This window comes from Prinia subflava, chromosome 11 (genome assembly GCF_021018805.1).
Source record: "Prinia subflava isolate CZ2003 ecotype Zambia chromosome 11, Cam_Psub_1.2, whole genome shotgun sequence".
Lineage (NCBI taxonomy): Eukaryota > Metazoa > Chordata > Aves > Passeriformes > Cisticolidae > Prinia > Prinia subflava.
In genome coordinates this window covers 4,431,362-4,454,486 of record NC_086257.1, presented here as the reverse complement: position 1 = coordinate 4,454,486, position 23,125 = coordinate 4,431,362, and the positions used below count along the sequence as shown (strand labels likewise).

The window sequence follows — 23,125 nt, the reverse complement described above, 5'->3', positions numbered from 1 at the left end:
AACGTTCAGGCTAAGTAGAAACCCAGCAGTGTGCTCTTCAGCAAGAGCAGGCACCCCGAAAAGAGCAACCACACTCCTTTACTTGTTCCACCCCACTAAAAGAATCAAACACAGAGCACTCCACGTGCTGCTGATCCAGTGTGTTTATGACTCGAGTGCAGGTACAGAGCTGGAGCTGCCCTGCTCTGCTGGCTCCTCAGCACGCGCCCCTCCCGGGAGCTGAGGGCAGCGTCTTGTAGGGGTTGAGGATCCCTTTGGGGTCCAGCATGGCTTTGAACTGCTGCATGAGCACCACTGCCTCGGCTGGTTTGCTGTAGTGAATGAACTGCTTCTTCTTGAAGCCCAGCCCGTGCTCTGCACTGATGCTCCCGCTGCACCTCGCCGTCCACTCGTACACAAAGGGCTCGATGACGTCCAGCAGGGAATGGCTGTACGACTCCGCCGTGATGTTTAAGTGCAGGTTCCCATCTCCTGCAAGAAAACATTGCACAGATGGCTCTGGGAGAAAAACCAGGTGGCCTTGCAATGGATACTCATTCCTGGCTCCTCCACGTTCTCAAACAACAGGGCCTTTGTTAGTCTGCAAACTGTACTAAAAGGACAAGTGCTCACTGTCCTACAAACAAGCCTCTCCATGCATAAATAATTCTAAGGGGATCTTTGCTTTTCCATGCTCCCAGTGCAATATTTGAGGAAGGGTTCTAAGTTAAGCTACTTTCAAACTCCGACTTTTGTGATTTTAGAATTCCCACTGTGCTGCATTAATGATGTGCCACCACCGTGATGCAATGACAAAGACTACCCCCATGGCATTTCATAATGATCATTAGATTCTAACATGGCCCTTCATCACTTTTTCTCTCCCTATTATGTTTGTGCAATGCTCTAAATGCGCTTTGGCACCGTGTCAACAGAAACAAAGAAAGCAGAACAATTTCTCCTTCTGCCACTGTGTGTGACAGTACTTGATTAGGCACACAGTTGGTGGGTACTCCGAAAGACAAAACACACAAAGATAAATACAACATACTCATCCTCCTCCTGCATCCTAGCAAACCCTCACAACACACAACTTAGTCCTCAAAGAGCTACCAGCAGGAGCCTTTGTTATGCAACGTGTCTTTCCAATGATCCCTAATCAAGTGTGCTCAAGAGTGTTCTGTGGTTTTTGTAACAGAATAGCTTTGCTAAACAATCAATTTACCTGCTTGTAAAATCAGACAAATCTGTCAGCCTTTCTGTGCATTTATCATTATCACTCTCTGCTGGAGGGTTAATGGCTCACAAAATCTTGATTTCCAGTAGGATTCATCACTTTGGACAAGAAAGGGGTTATCTGCCAAAGGTGTCTAAGAACATCAACCAAATTAATGGTCCAATTGAACAAATTACGTATTTAAATGGAAAGTACACAGCAAGAAGATACAGATGACCAGTTCCGTGGTGCACTGGCCAGCAACCTGCCATCAGTGCATGGAAAACAGTCTGAAAGCAGTGAAATTCAAACACAAAGATTCTGATGCACCCTCCTCGTGCACAGCCCTCAATTTAAGCCTCTCACCCTGTCGTAGTTTGAAGAGAAGTGAGTTTTTTTAGAAGTAGTAGTCAAACCAATCAGTTTTTAGATCTGAGTATTAGCACCTTTGTTAGCCACTAAGAGAGTAGACACGCCTCTGAGGACACGAGGAGTTAAAAGCCAGATTTCCCAGCAGGACTCCCTCTTTCCTGCTCTACTTTCAGAGAGGGAGCGTCTTCTCCTCTCCCCTGTCCGGGCCTGGCTAGGCCAAGTGGGAGAAAAGAGCAAAGTGAGCCTAGCTGAGCAAAGTGAGCCTCGGGGTAGGGAACAGAGGGAGCTAGAGTGGAGCTAGTCCAGCTTCCATCTAGAATGGAGGGGTAAAAGGAGAACTTTGGAGGTGCCTTCCGTCCCCCTCCCTGTCCCATCCCGTTCCCCCCCCCTTCCCCCCCCCCCCCCGGTCCCGTCTCTCTCCTCCCCCCACAGAGAGAAAGTGCCGAGCTGGAGCTGCTTGTGAGACCTGCAGTGTCTGCGATCGCCTGTGCCTGACCTTGGTGGTAGGAAATAAAGCTTTTAACTCTTTCTAAAGCAGAAAAGAGTTATCCCTAAACGCTGTATTCTCATAGTTAGTAGTTTTAGAAAAAAAAAGACAGCCTAAGACCGAGAGGGTAATGTGAGATGAAAAAAAGCCCCTTCGATTGCCAGAATGAAGAGGAGTAGCCTATAAAGCTAAACTTTTCTTACATAATGATAGCCATAGACAGACCCTAGACCCTCCTGACTATAAATAAGACTGTGTTTAGGTAAATGTTTTTAGCTCAAACCCAGAGACGTTCTAGCCTGCTTCTTAGAGCCCCCAGCCCCAGGAATAAATAGGAGAGACCTGAGTCCCAAAATGAAAAGATAGCTAGTTTTTAGTACTTAGCCAAAACATCCTTAAAAAGAGCCCTGTTGCAGTGCAAGTCCATAGACGGCAGTGAGAATGCTAGACATAGAAAAGAAAGTATCACCCTAACAGACCCCTCAAAGCAGTGCCATGAGTGACGTAAGAACACAAGATAGTAAACCTGTGTTTCCTAGGGGGGGGGGGGGTCTGTAGTGCAAGAAAGACTCCTCTCATCCTAGATAAAATGTAGATTGTCTAAATTTTTAAAAGATGATAATTTAGATTAAGAACCCAGAGTTGTTGAAAAATTAAGCAAGTAGATAAAAGTAATGTGCTAGAGTCAACTAAGTAAGCATGTATAAAATAAAAATTAGAAGAGAAGAGAAGCAGTGTTTTGAGAAGTTTTCTCTTCTGCTTTTGAGTAGCTAAATTTTTTCTTTCCCTGTCTATTGTCCATTGTTCTGTAGTATAATAAATTGTCTGTCTGTTTTAAGTATTAAGCCTGCTCTGCTCTGTTCTTAACCACATCTCACAAAAGTTCATTAAGTAAAATATACCCTCATAAGTGCGTTAACATTTTATCTAATGTCAACCCATGACACACCCGCAGCACAGAAGGGCCATCACCACCTTTCCCAGCAGCACACTCACCCAGGTGGCCGTAGCCCACCACACTCTTGGCACTTTGGCCCAGCCGAGCCCTCATATCAGTGACGAGGTCATAGAGCTTTCCCACGGGCAGAGAGACGTCGTACTTGTACACATAACCCTCGTGAGTGAGGGCCTCGGTGATCCTCTCCCGCAGGCTCCACAGCACCTGAGGAACCAAGGATCACAGCAACCCAGATAAACCAAGCAGCTCATGGGGTCCATGCATACAAAGGCGACTCTGAACACCTCCCTATATAAAATACAACTCCACGTCAAAGAGGTTGGTGGAAGAGGAAACACTGACTTGCCTTTATTTTCTTATCGTCCGTTGCCACAGTTCCATCAGTGACCATACCAGAAGCCATGGCCTGCTCCAGGAAGTTGTTCAATTTTTCTTCATCATGAGTTGAGTTGGAGCCCGAAGTTTCAATTAAAACATAAAAAGGGCTGTCTGAGAATGAGGGAGAACAAAGTAAGTAGACGCCCTGGGTTTGTAAAGCAGAGACATTCAGGGCACGTTTTGGAGCTTTCCCCACATTATGTACCCAGAATCTCTGGTGCCAGAGAGGGCAGTCTTCTATCTGTAGGCCACTTTACTGACATGCTAGATCTTTTATTAAGCAACCACTTTCTAGAAAGCCAGCAGCTTTGTGAGGACAAATACAAGTAAAAAGTCTCATCTTTAAAGATAAAAGGTGTTTTGTATCTATACGAGATACAAAAATTATGAGGAATGACTAAACAATGACTACACAATCAGCAACTTTGTAAAAGTCAGTGAGTCGACTTTTTAAAATTAGTCACTTTTTAGAAGTGTTTAAAATCCCCAAGCAGTACAGTGCCCCTTTGTACAGTGTAAATACCACTGGTACCTGCCACTGGGCTGGACAGCTTGAGATGTTTCTCAACCAGTTCCATGCACTTCTCATCCATGAACTCGTAGGCAGACAGGATCTCACCCAGCATGGCTCTGCAGGTTGTGAATGTCTCCAGAACCTTGGCAAAACTCTGACACCCTTCACACAGAACAGAGAGGAATCAGGACCAAAAGACAGAGACCACCCCAACCCTTTGGAGGTTTCTGAGAAGTAAAAAACTCTCGGTGAAGGCTCCCCACAAACAACTCTGGACCTGCTGAGGGACACCCAGAAGCAGCTTTTAAGCAGCTGTGCCTGGCCACAACTCTGCTGATCCAGAGCCTGACCTGCAGACATGATTTCTCAGCCTTGCCCCATCACCTTGTTGCTCACCTGACTCCTGGATGGTGGCTGCCTCTGCCTACTGTCACAGTCTAACCCTGCTCCTCTCTTGAGCCTGTCAGACCAGGCCCTCCCTCACCAGTGAGGGGACTGTCCTGCCCACCTCCTCACCCTGCTCAGCTCCTGGCTCCACTTTCCTTACAGAACAACCTGCCCTTGCAGGTATTTCAACAGATATTAAATATCTGCACAGGTATTTTAGCACAGAGCTCTACACTATTTTGCAGACACCAGCTGATGCTGGCAGTCCAGCTCAGCAGGCTGAGCAGTGCTTTCTCCTCTCTGCCCCTACTCCCAGCCTTTGAATTCAGGTGTGAAATGATGAATATCAGCTTCTACCTAGGAATGCCACATTGACAGCCTTAGGCTTCTGAGGACAGAGTATGGAGACAGCAGTGATCACTCCCAAGGTCCCCTCGGAGCCAATGAAGAGCTGCTTCAGGTCGTAGCCCGTGTTATCCTTGCGCAGAGAGGCCAGGCAATCCAGGGCTGAGCCATCAGCCAGCACCTGTGGGAACACAGGGCCCAGTCAGAGCACCCGGCAGGAATCTGCTGGCATGAACCTGCCTGTGACTGAGTGATGGGAAGGGTCACTCACCCTGAGCACCAGGACACAGCTGCAGCTCATCCCCACACTGCTCCTCCACTCCCAGCTCTTCCCCCCCTCTGTATCCTACCTGAGTAGGGTAGAGTAGGTATTTCCCTCCTACTTCTCTTTTTCCATCAGGACAAGTAATAACAGAAGATCCAATTTGCTCTGCTTTTCTTACTAACAGTGGAGAAGCCACTCTCTGCAGCCCTAGCTCCCACTAGCCATCAGAAACAAGGGAAGGTACTTGAAACAGTGAACAGTTAACCAGAATGTTACCAGTTAACAGTAAACCCTCTGCCACTTGAGCCTTAAATTGAGTATCTCCAAGACAGGTTATTAAAGGCTATTTTGACATTAGAGCCAAACTAACCTGAGACAAATGCTCTCCTCTCTAAGCCTACACAGTAAAACCAAGCCATGCTTTTGTTCCCTGCCCAAATTTCCCAGCCATGAAAACTTTCAGAACTCCTAATCCAGCCCTTGGATCCCAAGGCACTCGCCTGTAGGACAGGAGCAGCTGAGGAACAGCAGAGACAATAGGACACAGCCAGCAGCCAAATGAAACCAAAGCAGACAGCTCTGTTATGGGATGGGCTTTAAACCTTAAGACGATCTTTAAAATCCCATCCACCACAAAGCAGTTTGTGACTCTGTGAGCAGCCACTAGACGAGAGTGATGCAGGATGGATTTAGCACAGAGTTCCAGAGACCCACTGCTCAGAGGAACCAACTCCGTGCAGATGGTTCAGGTCCCCCAACCTCTCCCTACCTTCTTTTCACGTGTCTGGATTAGAAAACCACCTAACACCACCTCTGTCAGCAAGCACTGGAAGTCAGGAAGCTGGAAACAGCAGCAATAACATGCATGGACACATGTGCTGACCCTTCTCAAGACAGCCCAACACGGAAAAGGTAAGAGTGGAACTTTGGAGAGGAACTTGGCTCTGTGCTGGACAGTTAAAAGAGCAGGAAGCAGTACGCAGCAGAGGATTAAACAGAGAAGGGAACTGCCAGGTACTCGCCTTACCACTTCCAGGCCCAGCACTGTCCCTCGCAGAGAGCCGTATCTCAGGAGCCGCAGGCCCCCGGCGTTGGTGGCCACGTTCCCCCCGATGTGACAGCTGCCTTTGGCTCCCAGGTCGAGTGGCATGATGAACCCCTGCTCCTCCACGTACTCGTTGAGCCTCTCCAACACACAGCCTGCCTGGCACACAAGGATTCCTGGAACACAAACACCCTGCTACAAGCTGATGGCTGAGAAGAAGGTGCCTCCTCAAGAAGCAGGAGCGGTTTGAGCAGATGCAACCACCTCTTCCTTCAAAATCTCCAGGGATTCAGCTTAAATGCACAAGTCTGTGCATGCTCCAGGACCTGCACCCTCCTCAAGCCTCAGGGAGCTTTGCTAGAGCCTGAATATCTCATCACCCACAGCTCTGGACTGATCAAACACCATCACATAAGTGCGTCTCTGCCTATTGTTCTCCCTCTCCAAACAGACACAGCAGCCTGACCCCTAAACCCCCACATCCAAACAAACCTCCTTATGATGCTGCTGGGCTGAACCCTGCTGATCCTGCTGCTATCTGTTCCCAGGAAAATGCCTGTGTCGTGGCCTGGGGCTCACTGCTGTGCTCCACATCCCTGGAATATTTACCAGACACCTTGTCAAAGCTGATGACCTGGTTCATGAGAGCAGTGGAGAGAATGATCTCGTCAAAGACAGGAACGCTGCCCCCAACAAGGCCTGTGTTCCCTCCCTGAGGGTTCACTGCCAGGTTCCTCTCATGGCAGTACCTGCAAGGAAAAAGGTTTCTGAATTACGTTATGCATTTTAAAGCCATAATCAGTCTGTCAGAGAAGTTTTACCTCTACATGACCATCGACTGTTGCAACAGGGCTCCTTAAAATTAAGCAGCATTTCACCAAAAGATTAAAATGATGGAAGGAGACAGTTTCAATGACAAAGTGAGAAAGTGCAACCCCTGTCTGAACTCGGCCCAATGCTGAGCAAAGAACCAACCCTTGAGGTTAGCCCTGTGTGTATCTACACATCTGGCAAACAACATCTGCCTGGAAAGCACTGTTTATGTTTCTACAGAAGCTGTTCCTGCAGCAGTCTGTGCTAACAGCTTGGGCTCCTCAGTGGGCTCTGACAGCCAGCCTCTGGCAGTGGTTTCAGACATGACTGCCCTTCTCCTCCCAAGAAATTAATGCCCTGTGGGCAACAAATGTGCACCTGTGCCTCAGCTGCTCCACCTGCCGCATCCCTGCCAAGCACCACCCACCACCTCCTCTCCGAGCTCAGCAGCTCCTGCACGAGGGCTGGCACAGAGCCCCACAGCCCCAGAGCTCCTTCAGAGGCCCTGCCCGCCTCTCCTGTGCTCTGCATCCCTGTTCTAACAGAGCCAGGAACACACCCCTGCAGCTTCCAGCTCTCCAGCCAAACAGAGATCTGTCACAGCACTGCCCAGTCAGAGCTGTGCTCATGCCAGTGTGGATAAAGCAGATTCTCAAACTGCCTGGTTCTGCCCTAACCTCCTTTACCTTTTCAAACAGACCCTCCTGAATCTTTCACAAAACTTCTCTTTTCCGAGCACACGTACAATACCTAATTTTAGCCATTTATCAGAACAGAAAAGCCGTGAAGAAAACTGCCTCAGCAACTCCAATGCTTAAGGAATTGGTGTTTGAACACCCCCAAGTTCCCTTCATGGGCTGGATCACCCTCGATTCAACCCAGGTCTCCTCAGCACCAAGCCCAGCAGAAAAGACGTGCATTACCTGAGAATCTGAGACACCTCTGCCGTGCTCTGTGGCTTCAACACCAGCTGGCTGCAGCCTGCAATGAAAGCAAGGGACTCTCAAGGCAAGCTGTGCTCTGCAGAGGTCAGAAAGAAACAGGTAGGAAAGCATGAGGTGTGAAATAACTTCCTCCACTGTCAGGCATTTCCACCACTTTGACAACAAACATTTCAACAGCAGCCTTTCTCTTTAAGCCCCGCAAAAACTTTGCATGTATAGGCAGACTTGTTTGCCACTGGGGGCAATGGGCAATGGTTTAAATTCTCATGAAATCTTTGACAGAAACAACAGAGAATTCAAAATGCTCGATTTAGAATCACAGAACAACAGAAAGATTTGGGTTGGGAGGGACCTAAAAGTTCATCTCACTCCATGGGCAGGGACACCTCCCACTACCCCAGGTTGCTTCAAGCCCCATCCAAACTGGCCTTGGACACTGCCAGGGAGCAGCCTCAGCTTCTCCGGGCACCTGTGCCAGGGCCTTCCCACCCTCACAGGGTAGAATTTGTTCTCAATATCCCATCTAACCCTGCCCACGGGCACTGGGAAGCCATTTCCCCTTGTCCTGCCACTCCAGGCCCATATAAAAAGTCTCCCTCCCTCCTTTCTTTATAAGCCCCCTTAAGGTACTGGAAGGCTGCAATCAAGTCTCCCAAAAGCTTTCATATTCTTTTCTGAAGTTCAATCAAAACTGTTAGCTGAATCAACTTGTCTCAGGAAAAAATTAATTATTAACTTAGAGAGTTTAGATTTTTTTTTTATGAAAGCCTAGAAGTTTACCAGGCATCAGGTGATTCTTAAAGGAATAATTTTATGCGAAAAACTCGTTTTGGATGGGCAGGCACTCATCTGGACTCTGGTGACCAGTGACAGGACCCGAGGGAAGAGCTGCAGCTGTGTCAGGAAAGGGTTAGGCTGGAGTCACGGAAGGTTCTTCCCCCACAGGGCGGTCGGGCACTGCCCACGCTCCCCAGGGAATGGGCACGGCCCCAGGGCTGCCAGAGCTCCGGGAGAGTTTGGACAACGCTCTCAGGCACAGGCTGGGATTGTTGGGGTGTCTGTGCAGCGTCAGGAGTTGGACTAGATAATCCTTATAGGTCCCTTCCAACTCTATGGTCTGTAGAGAGTGATCCGCCATAAACAAAGATGAGATTCCCTTTGGCAAACTCGTCGTTCAGGTAACTAACAGAGGCAGGAAGGAGGTTTCACCAAGCAGCTCGCTTACCTCGCACCGACTTCAGCCAGTCCACATTAAATGGCTTCACCTCCTCCTCGCCGCTGACGACCCTGCCGGGCATGAGGCGCTCGAAGAAGGCCACATCGCCGTCCTCCAGCCGGGCGAAGGGCAGCCGCTTCACCGCGTAGCGCTCGCACGTCGGCACCACAGCCCGGCAGCCGGCGCTGCCCCTGCCCCGGGCCGCGCCGGGGGGCTCCGCGCCGCCCCTCAGCCACGCGGCCCCGCGGCGCCACAGCACCCTGGACGCCATGCAAAAAAAAAACCACGGGAAGGCGCAGCGCTTCAGCGCGTCTCTTCCGCTGTTTAGTGTGGATTCCAGCGGAGGAATTCGGGATTATCCCGGTACGCGGGGCCTGGAAGAGGCGGGGACGCGCAGCGCGCCTCACTCCCAGCCGCCAGGGGGCGCTGCCGCCCGCCTGCGCTGAGCGCGAACGCGCTCAGCGCGGGCGGGCGGCAACGCCCCCTGGCGGCCGGAGGTTGCAACAGCACCGCCACACCCCCTCCCTCCCTCATCACCCTCACACATTTATTCCCAAAAATACTTTATTTATAATATAATCCAACATCTCCAAGATCCAAAAAAATACAGATATACATTTCTTCTTAATTTTTTTTTAAAACTTTACATTCCTTACTTATTTTTTAAAAGTTTTTTCCTCGGTGTCGGTAATTGAGGGAAGGTCGGTTTTGACCTCCGGTTTGGATGAGCTGCAGTAAAGCTGGGACCTCCTGGCAGGGTTTTTTTGGGTAATGTTTAGTGGGGGATTCCTTTGGGGATCACCCTCTTCTCCAGGAAAGATTTAACACTGTACATTCAGAAGTCAGAAGATTTAAATCCTTTAGTAAGCACAAAAGAAGGCTGCTGGTATTTCTGTCTACAAGGAGTCGTAAAAAATCTCTACTACCAGGTGTAAGAGGGCAGGAGATGCTCCTGAGCCCATCCAAGCCCTGAACTGGCATGTTCCCAGTGGGAGAGTTTATTGCTGGTATCAAATCTCGGATGCTTTACACATCACAGACATTGTAAAAAAGAGACAATGTTGTACCTCACACTATTCTTCATTCCTAGCAAATTATCCTTTCTCTCGAGGGCTCTACCTTCCAGAGCCTGTTTTCCTTTTTGCTTTGCTGGTTCAAGTCAAAAATGCTCTTTGAAGCCCCAAAAGCACTTCTAAAATGTGGTTTTTTTATGCTACCTGACCAGAATTTTGGAGCTGAGGGAAGACTGCTCCACACTGGCCCAACCAGAGCTGCTCTCTTCCCTCATGGCATGTTTCCAGCAAGATCTCCAGAGTGGAATTTTGAGATTGTTTCAAATCAAATGCTTAATCCATGGCAATATCAGTACTAACAAAGCCTTAGGAAAAACAGGAGGAAAACTTGTCTACAATACCATTGGGTGGAAGGGGAAAACAAAACCTGGAACAGCTCTCACCCTCTGGGCACTGCATTACAGGCTGGCTCATGAGGTATCACAAATTTGCTCCCATGAAGGGGCAGGAAGAATAAGAGGGCTTGCTGTACTCCAGGTCTGTGTGACTGTGCTGTTCCTCCTCCTTTGGTCCGGCACTCTGGCTTTCATTTCCCTGCCTGTTTTCCACGTGCTGTTCTGTGGCAGCAATGACAAATGTGCATCACAAATGTGCATTTTCATGCACTGAACTATGGAACTTATCTCTCCATGATGCAATGTAGTAAAGATACCTGCACCTCACTGGAAATGGCAGGACCCCGAAGACAGGGATTTGTTCCTAAAATTCATCCTTTTTTCCTGCCATAAATTAATGTTCACAGAAAAGCTGCCTCACAATTGAGAGGTTTCTCCTATGTCAGCAACAGGCACGAAGCCCCAGAGGGAAAGAGGTGGCAGGAGCTGTGTTCTACTTTCCTTCACTGCAAAACATGAGTTAGAGGCTCAGTGTAACAGGAAAAGCCTTCTTTCTTTTGAAAACAGGTCCCAGAATCTGAGTACAAGTGTTTTTAATCTTCTCTGCTGTTGTATTCAGCAGAAGGAAAGTTTATCCGGGAGTTTCTTTATGCCTTTCCAGCAGTCTGTAGCAAGAGCTCCTGCACACTGGTATGGCAAGCAGCACACACCCCTGCACAGAGCTGCCACCAACACCCAACACGGACCAGAGCCAGCAAAATTCATGAGTTTGGGGCTTTTTTTCCTCCTTCCACCAGCAGGAGGGAAACCTGGAACACTTTCCCCACTACATCTTTCCCTGAAGACAGTTAATGATGCAGGACACAGATACAAGGTGTTGGACTTATGTGTGCTCTTCCCTCCAGTTCTGCATCCACTGTATCTCAGAGGAAGAAAAAAACAGAGAATTTTGCTTTCCAGCTCCTGATTTCCGCTGCCCCTTCTGCTGCAGCCACTGACACTAATGCAAGGATTCACATTCATCTGAAAGGCAGCCAGAGAAGCCAAGAACATGCAAATGCAGCCCATTAAAAAAGACAAGAAGTTCTGTTACAACATTCCTGAATGACCTTCAACAGCAGAGCCACACCATTGTTGGAACAGTGTCCTCATGGAGCCTTTCCCTAAAACCTGATTTCCTGATTTACCCATGTGCCACACAGGCAATCACAGCTAACAGTCCAGGCCTTCATCTTATTTTGTGAATAAATCCGACCTTCTCTCTCTCCAAGAATACTGTAGGTTTCATCTTCACAGTGATGTACTTAAAGAATCCTCAGGGAAATGGAAACGGCCAGAAAAGGCAACACCCTCCCTCAGTATTATTGTGCAAGACTAACATAAATAAAATCTCCGTGGCAAAGGGATTTGGGACTCCCTCCCCAAGTCATTGTCTTAGGAAAGAACAGGAATTTCAACTGGCCACTGGATAATTAAATATCATACCAGAAAAAGATGGAGGATAGATTAACAAAAAATAATCAAAGGTAATATTGCAACATGAATGAAGGAATATATTAAATTCTTCTTGCCTCGGTGCTGTATCCCCCTCTACTCTTTACTTCTTTTTCTTTCTTTCCTGAACACAACGAGGACAAAACCTGAAGGAAAAAACAGGCAGTAATTAGCTCTGAAATTAACACACAGAGCCTGAGACCTGTTTTTAATATTTGTGCACAACTAAGCCTGTTTCTGACAGGCAATTTAATTTGATTGAAACAGTCCATTAGATAGAAATAACAAGCCCACAATCCTTTCCAAGACAAGCACATTGTAAAACCCTGAGAAGTCTTCAAAATGTGCCTCCAGAAATGAAAAGGAACCTGTCTGTTTTAAGCACAGCCACAACTAGTCACTAAAGAGCAAACCTCAGATGTTATTCAAGCCTCAGGTCAAAACCTCCTCTGTTTATCAGGCAGTTCTGCTCTCACCAGTACCTAAGACTTCTGTGGAAATGGATTTTAACAAGAAGGTTCATCTTGTATCTTCTACCCTCAGACATAATCCCCAACCACAGAGCAAAGCTCCTCTGTCAGGGTCACAACAGTTCTTGTTGAGGCGAACTGCAGCCTGATAAAAACCCCAAAGCTCAGCGTTGTCACACTCACCATTTCCCTTTGGGTTTGGTGGTCAGGTCCACACATGCAAAGTGAAACCACTCAATTGGGCACTGCAAAAGAGAAAGGAAAAACCCACAGGGGAGATTCTTAGTGGTTCACAAATGTTCCCATCACTTGGTGTGAGCTAACCGAGCAAGGATCCCCTTCTTGGACTGTACAGAGTTGGAGACAACAAAGATGTGAGAATCATCTCTGGATGCTTACATCGGGGTTGTCACAGCCGATCATCTCTCCGTAGGACACCTGGTGACACAGGCAGTAGGTGGGCTCGTTGGGATCTACCGGCATGTCCAGGACATCCGAGGGGTGCACTGACAGGATGGTATCAGCAAACTCAGACCTGTGGGCAAGGACAGAGGCACGACAGAACACTTCTTAATTGCAGACAACACGCTGTTAACAAGGGCATGGCTTCCCAGTGCTAGAGGGCAGGGTTAACTGGGATACTGGGAAGAAATTCTTCTCTGTGAGGGTAGGGAGGCCCTGGCACAGGTTGTCTGGAGAAGCTGTGGCTCCCCCATGCCTGAAGTGCTCATGGCCAGACGTGGAACAACCCAGCGTTGTGGAAGGTGTCCCCGCCCATTGCAGGGGCTGGAATGGGATGGTCTTAAAGGTCCCTCCAAACCCAAACCATTCTGGTTTAGATCCCAAGATCTAAAACCTACTCAGGAAAATTAGTGTTTTGCAGTATCTTCCCTAAACCACACTGATTCTGTTTTAGAGTTTGCACTACATTACCACAGTCCAGTAATTAAAATCTTAAGGTAGGCTGGATCAAATACAGTATGACTAGAAAGAATTAAGAGAAGGATTTGTAAATATCATAAGTAACAAAATTCTCATACAGATCACTCCTGGTTGTGAGTACAATAACCTGTCTGGGGTTTTCCCCAGCCTGTTTCAAAACACATTTCTTATCATTGTCAGACCTGAGTGAACCCTCTTACCCTGACAGGGATGTGCTGACATGCCAGCAGCAGTCCACAGAAACTATTTTTAGTTTCCTGCTCCTCCATTTAGCCAACTGAAAATACCAAAATAAACTGAGCCCCTTTAATATAAATCCCATCTCAGAGAGGGGACATGCCTTCCTCCTTGCCTCTCAAAACCAAACCAGATTATTCAAGGCTACCTAGGACACAATCCTTTGAAAACAACCCCCAAAATTCTCCAAGATTTCTAGAACAGCAGCATAACATCAGCTTCTGTCCTGATGGACAAGTGAGGTTTTTTTACCATCAAGACCACAAGCAACTGTTAAAAATAGCCCTGTGACAAAAATCAAAGCCATTTTTCCCAGCTTGCCAACAGCAACAGGGAGGCTGATCTTGTCCTTCCAGCCAGAATGTTCCAAGCTTGCTGAGCTTCCACATGCCAACCAAGGAGTTAATTAACAATGCTGGCCTGTCCTAAGCAGGACATTAATGAAATGGAGTAAGACCAGAACACTCGTAACACTGCTCACCATCCGGACATGAGTCATAAATAGGGTAATATGAGCTTGTGGAAAATTCAGGAAGTGTCAAGCCCAAGGCCCTGGAGTTGTGTCTGGCTCTGCCTTACCCTCCTTTGAGCTTCTTTTTCTTTGGTGTGTCTTCTTCAGATGTTCTCCTGCCTCGACCACGAGAGCTTCTTTTGTCTTTCTGACTTCGTCCCTCTAGAAAGGAAAAACAACCGCATCATTTCAGCCTGAGTGGCAGAAACATCCCCAGCTGTTCTTTTGGTGCAGTTACTGTCTTGAAATTCCTATTTTGTATGTAATAGAGTGATCTTTATTATCTATGTCATTGAATATGCTGACTGAAATGCATTTTTAAGCCACAAATACACCAAATTGATAACAACTGAGCACTGAACTCTTGTGTTTGCAGTTTTGGCAAACGAGCACTGCAGTATGTCAGCACAGGTCATGAACAGCATCACACTTGATTAGACATGCAGTATTTTTTTTAAATCTCAGTGTATTTTTAAACACAGTTAATAGATTACCCAATAACTAACATAATTATCTCCACCTCCTTGCTCCTACCCCTTATTTCATTGCTCAAAGGTATAAAGCTGTGCTGCTGTATCCACATTCAAATGTCACTGTAATCACACAGTATTTCAGTATACATGACAGAAACTGGTATCTTTTTATTCCTTATTTTTCCTGAAACTAAGACTCTTACACTAGTGCAGTTTTGGCACAGCCCCCTCCTTAGAACAGTAAAAACCTCAGGATGATCTGTGAAACAGTAAGCTTGATCCCAGCACCATATTCCCCTTATTTTTGCCCACTATAAACATTTTGAAGAGCATTAAAAACAAGCAGAGAACAGCACACTTCTTTCCTTCCTCCAGAAATAACAGCCTATTTACATCTCAGCCTTCCTGGTTTGATGCTCTAAGTGCTGGAAAAAGCTCTCAAGAGTGTAAACTTCACCCACTTTTCAGGCTTCGGGATGCAGGGCTTTCGAAGTCGCTGCCTTCCAGTTTGTCTTTGAGATCAGCCTCAAAGCGCGCCAAGTCTGCATCCAGCCGGCGGATGTGCTTATCCACCTGCACCGAGAGGAAACCACAAACTGAGCCACAGAGAAACACAGAAACAGAGCCCCAAACGAAAACAGGAAGGGCCAAGACACGGCTGTTACCGGAATGAACAGAGTGTGGAGCTGCAGAGCAAGGCACGGAGGGGGACAGGCTGGGAAAAGGGAAATGGCACACAGGGAATACGGGAGGCAAAAGCACAAGCACCCAAACCCTCCACAAGCAAGCAGAAAGGAAGGAAAAGGGAGGCAACAGAAAGGAGAGGCAAAGCAACTTAGACTCATGATTTTCAGAACAAAACAAGGTGAGAGATACTAAAAATAACTGGTTTGTCCCTGTGATTTTCAAAATTCAAAGACAGTTCTTGAAATGTGTTGAACAGAGCAGTTAAGGTTTTTCCCCTGGTACTCCACTGTCATGTGAATCAAAGAAGTTTAACAACAAATACACAGAGAGGCTGACTATCCTCATTATGAAGTCAACACACTCTAATTAAGTACCTTGTACTACCCTGGCTGCAATAAAGTGACTTTCAGAACAGGGATTTGAAGCCACCACCCCCAAACTGTGCTGCTGCAATACTTTGTCATTAAATGAGTTCAGTAGTTATCTAGGGCATTGATATTCCTGGGACATGATTTCCTCTTTTGCAGCGTTTGATGGCAATTAATCATCTACTGCAGCTGTAGCAGAACCCAAAGCATCTCTGCAAGCTGGACAACAAACATTTAATACAGTCAAGAGGATTCCCCTCACTCAGCTTTCATCCAGGGGGTAAAACATGTGGAGAGGAGAATTATTCAAGGGACAGAAGAAAAAAAAAGTGGAAAGCTGCATTTTAAGAAATGTGATTTTCTCCCAAGGTCCATCAAGGAGATTTTGATGTGCAATAAACCAGGGCAACTGAGCAGAATTCCTGCTGTTCCTCCACAGCATAGTACAGCAGCTGGCTGTACAAAAACAAATTTGCTTTCAACTAAGTGTGCCCCAAATAAATTATCAGTGACAGAGCTGCTGGGGAGGAGGGAGTGGGGTAAATTTGCTGGCATTATCACACAGCAGACGAGTACTACTGATAAAGCCACCCCCAAGGGGGATAAACTCACTAATTCTTCAGCAAAAGAGAAACCTGGTGCCAGAGGAGAAAGCTTTCTGGGGATGGCAACAGTGAGAAACACATGCTTGACTAATAGTTTGTTTTGGTAAGAAATTTAAGCCAAAAAAAAGCTGACACTGTGAAGCATCTCCACATGCACCATTCCAGAGGATGCCCATTTTTCAGGGCTCGTGGCTCACCATCTCATAGGTCTGCATGGCCAGCTGCACTTTGTCATCACTGTACTCTTTACACTTGCTGTAGGCGCTCTGGATCTTCCTCAGGTGCTCCACTCTCTCCTCAGGTAACATGTTCTTTACAGACTCGATGTACGCTGCTGCCAGGCTGTCGATCTCTGCCTTCTTGTCTGAAGAACAAAACCAGGCATTTTTGGTTTTCTGTTTCCATCCAGGAGACCCCTCCTGACAGCTGTTTAGCTCCCCTCACATCCTTAATGCATTTTCCTTCTTTAAAACAAAACCAGTTAAGCTAAAGGTGTTCACTCCTTGACACCTGTGGTGTGATTCTGCTTTCCTGAGTGTGCTACAGCTAATTCAGATGTTAATTTACAATTAATTCACAGTTAAGGTCAGAAACTGAACCCGTGAGTACACAAGTTTCAGCCTCTCTACCCACATGCAGAACGTGCTATTTGCTGTGCATTCACTTACTGTTCTGATGGTTCAAAATGAAAATAATGAATGTGCAGCCAGATACCAACAAAAACTTCAAAAAGGAAAAAAAATCGTTCTGCAAGGTACACAGGTATCTAGAACTTGTTAAATATAGAAATACGTGGAAGGAAGGGCATCTAAGTGGCCACTGAGTACAGTGATCACAGAGCTACGAATTTAAACTGGAAACAAAATCAAGCCCTGCAGTGTGAGCTGTATCCTCACAAGAATGAAACAAACACTGCAGAGCACTCCGGCTGAGAGGAGAACAGCAGCAGGTGGGAGACACGCAGAGCCTCCACAGGGCTGTCCCCTTCCTTCAGGCCAAGCCCTCTCGGCCTTTGCTTGCCGAAATGCCCGCACACACCTTCTGTTCTCTGATCCAGCTCCCGCATCAGCTGGAAGTTCCTCTGCAGTTCGCACGGCAGATTCTCAATACCTGCAAGAAAAAATGCTACTAAATGCTCTGAGCGACCATTTCAATGGAAGGTGTCGCTGCCCGTGGCAGGGGCTGGAACGAGATGAGTTTTAAGGTCCTTCCCAACCCAGCCCATCCTGTGAGTCACGTACCGTGAGCCGCCCTTTCACCTCAGCAGGCCTTGAGCAGCCGCCTGGGTGCTGGGCCCTGGGCCGGCACCAGCGGCCCGGCCGAGGAGAGGGAAGGGAGGGGAGCGGAACCCCCGCCCTGCCGCCCCCCACAGCCGCCATGGCCCCACCACCCCACTCCCCGGCGCGCACCGATGACGTAGCCTGGCGCCGCGTGATGACGCAACACAGTGGCGCTCCCCCCACTCGCCCGCGCTGCCCGTGGCGCAGTTTTAATTCCCGCGCTGCCGCCGCCGCCACCGCCCCAATCCCGCCGCCCCCGCCCCGGCCCCCGCCCCGGCCCCTCGGCCGCCCCCGCCCCGCGCTCACTGTCCAGGTAGTGCTCCAGGTACATGGCAGTCGCCATCTTGCGGCCCGCGCGCCGCTCGCCGCCGCCCGCCGGGCCCGCATGAGCAGGCCCGCGGCCTCATCCCGTATGCACGGCCCGCGCCGCCCATTGGCCGCCGGCACCGCTCGCGCTGCATATTCATCAGGGGCGGGGCGGGCGGCGATTGGCGGGCGCGGCGGAAGGGGCGGGGCGGCGCGGCGCGCGCGGGCATGGCGGCGCGGCGCGGGGCGCTGATCGCGCTGGAGGGCGTGGACCGCGCCGGGAAGAGCACGCAGGGCCGGCGGCTGGTGGAGGCCCTGCGGGACGCCGGGCACCGCGCAGACCTGCTCCGCTTCCCGGGTAGGGCGCGGCCGCGGTCAGCCCTGGGGAGGGGAGCGGGGTGCCGCCCGCGGCCTCTCGCGGCGTGGCCGAGCCGGGTGGCGCTGGGACAGAGGGACCGCGCGCAGGACTGACAGACCCCTCCCAGCCTGGGCGGACCGAGCACCGGGCACCCGTGACAGAGGGGCCCCCCACGCCCCGACAGAGCGACCGCCCTGGCGGGCGGACAGACCCCTCCCATCCCAGACAGACAGACAGACACTCGTCCTGGATAGACCGACCTCCTCCCCCCGGCCTGCCACAGGCAGGGAGATCCGCAGCCCCTTACGGACTGACGTTCTCCCACCTGTGACATATAAACATTCCCCTCATCCTGGACAGACCTCCCGCCACCCGTGACAGACAGACAGACTCCCACCCTGGAAGGACTGACGTCGTCCCATCCATGACAGACAGACAGACCCTGCCCTGGTCATACCAACCTCCCACCCGTGACAGACCTCGCAGAGATGGGTACCCATCTGGGAAGAGCAGCTTGGGACAGCCTTTGCATCCTCTGTCCTTCCTACAGACAGAACCACCGAGATTGGGCAGCTGATCAGCTCCTACCTGGGGAGGGAGAAGAACCTGGAGGACCACACCATTCACCTGCTCTTCTCTGCCAACCGCTGGGAACATGTGTAAAGATGATGTTTGTTCAGTTGTAAAAGAAAAATGTGTGGTGTTGAATCCCACGGGGTTTGAGCTTGCAGTGGGTATAGAAAGTACAAGAATGGGATCCTGTTTAGACAGGAAAACAGGTTGGAAATGTGTTTTAGGGACTCTTACAGCTTTGGATTTAATCACAGAATCCCAGAATGGTTGGGATTGGGAGGGACCTTAAAGCCCAGCCAGTCCCACCCCTGCCATGGGCAGGGACATCTCCCACTATCCCAGGGTGCTCCAAGCCCTGTCCAACCTGGCCTTGGACACTTTCAGGGTTGGGGCAGCCACAGCTGCTCTGGGCACCCTGTGCCAGGGCCTCACCTCCCTCACAGGGAAGAATTTCTTCCCAATATCCCATCTGACCCTGCCCCTATAATCTTAGATCAGATCCCACAGTTTGGGTTTTTTTGGAATCATTGGTGCCATATTTCCAACTCCTGTGCTCTACTGGATTAAAAACTGGGGAGCTGAGGCTGAACCAGCTTAGACTGTGAATTTACTCTCTTTCCTGAAGATACCTTGCTTTGCCTGGCAGTCCCTGTGAGTGACAGTGCTTAAATTGTGCCCAAATTTTCCCTGCAGCCATGTTCAGCCGTAACTGCCTGTCTTTCCTTCAGTCACAGAATCTGCATGTGGACATGGGGAAACCAGTGTTGGCTGTTGTTTTTACCTGGAAATACAGATTTCAAAATGTTCTCATTTTACAGAAAAGCTTCGCTGGCTCTGCTGTAGTGGCAGCGCCAATTAAGCTGGGAGAACAGAAGGCAGATAAGTGAGCTCTAAGAACTGTTCATGAATAAAAGTGGCAGAGCGTATCACAAAATCTACTGCACCATCTAAAAAGGGAAGAGGACTAAGCTGTCCTTGTCAGTGTAGTTCATCTGTGATCTTGCCTGTAAGCCCTGGAGCTGCCTAGAGCAGTGCCCAGCATTTGGCACCCTGAATTTGGGTGTCATGAAAGGGTATTTGGTCAATTCCTGGTGGAGAATACAAACAGCTCTTCACCTGCCATCTGCATCACAGCTGCCCCTGCCAGTGATCTCCCTTAATGATGACATACCTGGAGTTTTAGATGAACTCCTTTCATTTCTGTCACGATAAGGGAGTGCAACTTCATTATTTTCTCTCCCCCATGGTTTCAGACCGATGATGAAGGAGAAGCTCCATCAAGGGATCACGGTCGTGGTTGACAGATACGCCTTCTCTGGAGTGGCCTTCACAAGTGCCAAAGGGGTGAGTGAGACCTGCAGCAGCCCCTGCCCCTCTCTCTGTTTGGGGCAGCAGCTCCAGGAAGAGGCTCTTGGTGTGAATGTCCCAGGAGCCATTCTGGGAAATGAGGATTGGAAATGAGGCAAGGAAGTTTCAGCTCAGATAATTATGTGGGTCTGCCCTTCCCCAGAACAAGCAGTGACACTTACTGGGTGACTTTCTATACACCTGGACAGACTGCTGGATTGGAAGCTGACCTGTGTGATTCTGGAGAATGATTCTGGGAGTTTGTTAAAGACTCTCTGTACTTGCTCAGGCTGCTGGCCCATAAATTTGAGGAACAGAACCACATCCATTAGAAGGGACCTATTGAATTCTTGAAGCCCAGCCTCCAGCAGGGCTGATGTAAGCAGGCTGCCTGGGGCTGCATCCAGCCAAGGTTTGAGTATCTTCAGGAATGTATATCCACTCTTTTCTGTGTTCTTCTCACCTTCAGAATAAAAGTGATTTTCTTCATTTAGCCTGAATTCCTGGCATTCCCACTTGTGCCTTTTGGCCTGTCCCTACTTCCAGATCAAGTCAGCTCTGCCAGCCCCTCTTTGAGCCCTTCTGCACAGACACTCCTGTCCCACTCCTTCAATGTGTCCTGTCCTGCTGAGCAGCCATCAATCCTCTGAGAGTCTCCTGTGGTCACAGAAGCTCCAGCCACGCCTGCAGCACCAGCTGTGAGCTACACTCATTCTTGCCCAAGCCTTTCCCTGCCTCCTGGAGGGACTGAGGAGATCCTGGCTTAACCCTGAGGCAGATGCATTGAAGCATTTAGGTGCCAATCAGGTGTCTGCAAAAGCCCCACGTTAAGAGCCAGGATGTGTAACACGAGCTGAGTCACCCCAAAATAATGTTCCCAAATCCACATGGGCACAGCAAGGAATGTTCTGCTACTTTCTGCTGGGGGAAAAAGGGTGTCTAAAAGTGTCTACATTTCTTTGAATGTAGCTGGTGACCTGCAGGGCTCAGTCATGCAGATGTCACCCTTGGGAAGCAGGGATGGCATCCTTTGCTGCTGGAAGAGACCTCCCCTGCTCCTTAAAAAAATGGAGTTTGGAATGTTTTTCACTCAAGAGGCATTCCCAGAAGAAGGGGAGATGTTGATGCCCATACCTAACACAAAAGTACTGGCTGCCAGAGCTCACAGCCAAGATGATGTGGTGCTTCAGCTTCTCTTACCCTCTCCTGGGATTGAAAAACCCACTGCACATACATCCCAAAAATACCCAGATTACCAGGATACAGAAGAGCTGGGGAGAAATGGGAGGGCAGATGTGCCAGCTCCTCTTAGAGGGATTTAAGATGTGGATGAGAAATGAGTGGATGCTGTAGTCGCACCAACATCATGGATTCACATGCCCTGATGAAAGTCTTCAGATCTCTCAACAAAATCCAAAAGCTGGAAAACTGCATCTGTTGTGTCTGGGCTGAAATTCCTGGGTAGGTGAGTGTTGGAAAGGAGCCTCCGTGGGCTTAGAGAGATCTGCATTGCAGCTCTGTGGTGTTTGTGTTTGGGAGCGCAGCTTTCTGTTGGACTGGGCAAGTTATGGAGTGGTAACAGCTGAGTGGAGACTCAGAATGTGGCTTGGTAGAGCTCAGACAGGATCTGCAGAAGAGGCATGAAAAGCTTTCACTCTCCAACTTAAATAGGCACAGAAGGTGCTGAACACCTGACAAAACCTGCTGGCCCCCAAATGACCAGGACTGAGTTCCCACATGCTAAGCTGGGATATCACCTTTTCAGTCTGTAGCCTGCGTGTTCTGGGTTGCAGTTCCTGCCATCCTTGGCTGTTCCTTTCCCACCTCGCTCTCCAGCCACCCTGCTCCTTCCCTGTCTTTGTGTGTGTCTCACCTCAAGCTCGGTTGTCTTTGCTTGGACAGAACTTCTGCCTGGACTGGTGCAAGCAGCCTGATGTTGGACTCCCAAAGCCAGACCTGATCCTGTTCCTTCAGTTAAGCCCAGAGGAAGCAGCAGAACGAGGGAACTTTGGACACGAACGTTACGAGACCAGTTCCTTCCAAGAGAAAGTTCTTCAGTCCTTCTATTACCTGATGGAGGACAAGAGCCTAAACTGGAAGGTGAGGAATTAACTCTAATGAGCTCATCATGGACTGGGGTGGAGATCTCTAGTGAGATCTCCCAAATTTTGCCTGTCACGTCCCTGTGCTGCCCCTTCCCACTTCTGCTCAGCAGGACACGTTGGGGACCAGCCAAGGGCACTGTGAGATGTGGCAGAGAGCACTTCCCTGTTCCAGGAGACCCCAGTCAGCTCCCTGTGCACCTGGGATGAATCCCTAGCTTACCTGCCTCTGTCACACACCCCAGAGACTGCCAGCAAACAACATGCAACAGCAGTTTCCCTTCACCCACCCTCACATCTTCTTCTTAAATGCTTATTCCTACATATATTGGTTCCTCCAATCCACTCCAGAAGCTGCAGAGAGGAGGTGTAATTAGCTCATTTCACTACTCAGGAAGAGTAACAATATTGGGTAGTGGGGGGATAAGCAGATGTTAACAAGGTTTTTCTCATTTGTTGGTGTCCAGTAACACATTTCTGTATTCTCTGTTATCTATCCTGTATTTTTGTTGTCTTGGAAACAGACAGTGAATGCTTCAAAGAGCATTGAAGACTTGCACAGAGAAATCAAGTCCATTGCAGAGGAAACTATACAGGAGGTTCAGAATAAACCTTTGGGAGAACTCTGGAAATGAAACTTCATGCAGGTCTAAAACTTCATGCAGGTCTAAAAGAATAAGGTAAAGGTCACTTCTTAGATATTCTGCACTTGGATGACTGTGACATCCCAACAGCTCCAGCTTAGGTCCTGTGTACTCTTTTGGGTCCAACATGCTTCCTGATGTCCTTGTGACTATCTGCTCCTCCCTTCCATCCTGGATAGTCCCTTCTGCATTTTTTAAATATGCCATGAGCATGTACCAAATTCCTGTCAAAACCTCCCTCTTCCAAGCAGGAGCTCCTGTTACAGCTCCAGTCCTAGAGTGCAGATGTGGGTGTGGAGCTCAAGGCCATCCCTGGACACAGACAGTTCCCATTTTTAGAGGAGTTGATAATAAATTACTCTTTTGAACTTTTGGCACAGGGCATTTTTTTTCAGTATGAT

At 48.9% G+C, this 23,125-nt stretch overlaps 3 protein-coding genes across 6 annotated transcripts; 1 reads left to right on the top strand and 2 right to left on the bottom strand.

The window, feature by feature from the left end:
* Positions 1-77: 77 nt before the first annotated feature.
* D2HGDH (D-2-hydroxyglutarate dehydrogenase) lies at positions 78-9,328 on the bottom strand. Of its 3 annotated transcripts, none has more exons than XM_063408010.1 (9): positions 8,929-9,328; positions 7,683-7,740; positions 6,556-6,695; positions 5,929-6,122; positions 4,649-4,817; positions 3,923-4,066; positions 3,359-3,501; positions 3,051-3,216; positions 78-471 (listed from the first exon to the last, which is right to left on the bottom strand). In XM_063408010.1, exons 1-9 carry the CDS (start codon positions 9,188-9,190, stop codon positions 197-199), a joined length of 1,551 nt encoding a protein of 516 aa, XP_063264080.1. In that variant the 5' UTR covers positions 9,191-9,328; the 3' UTR covers positions 78-196. The 3 variants fall into 3 exon arrangements, with proteins under 3 accessions (XP_063264080.1, XP_063264082.1, XP_063264083.1); XM_063408012.1 differs by having other exon boundaries at positions 7,683-7,779; positions 8,929-9,067; XM_063408013.1 differs by lacking the exons at positions 7,683-7,740; positions 8,929-9,328 and having other exon boundaries at positions 6,439-6,576.
* A 141-nt stretch (positions 9,329-9,469) lies between these two features.
* ING5 (inhibitor of growth family member 5) lies at positions 9,470-17,855 on the bottom strand. 2 transcript variants are annotated; one of them, XM_063408682.1, is made up of 8 exons: positions 17,701-17,855; positions 17,153-17,224; positions 16,312-16,478; positions 14,916-15,027; positions 14,050-14,143; positions 12,691-12,826; positions 12,475-12,536; positions 9,470-11,967 (listed from the first exon to the last, which is right to left on the bottom strand). In XM_063408682.1, exons 1-8 carry the CDS (start codon positions 17,735-17,737, stop codon positions 11,925-11,927), a joined length of 723 nt encoding a protein of 240 aa, XP_063264752.1. In that variant the 5' UTR covers positions 17,738-17,855; the 3' UTR covers positions 9,470-11,924. The 2 variants fall into 2 exon arrangements, with proteins under 2 accessions (XP_063264752.1, XP_063264753.1); XM_063408683.1 differs by lacking the exon at positions 17,701-17,855 and adding an exon at positions 17,356-17,509.
* A 28-nt stretch (positions 17,856-17,883) lies between these two features.
* DTYMK (deoxythymidylate kinase) lies at positions 17,884-23,092 on the top strand. The gene is made up of 5 exons (XM_063408684.1): positions 17,884-18,058; positions 18,609-18,717; positions 19,885-19,975; positions 21,881-22,078; positions 22,605-23,092. Exons 1-5 carry the CDS (start codon positions 17,929-17,931, stop codon positions 22,713-22,715), a joined length of 639 nt encoding a protein of 212 aa, XP_063264754.1. The 5' UTR covers positions 17,884-17,928; the 3' UTR covers positions 22,716-23,092.
* The last annotated feature ends 33 nt before the right edge of the window (positions 23,093-23,125 follow it).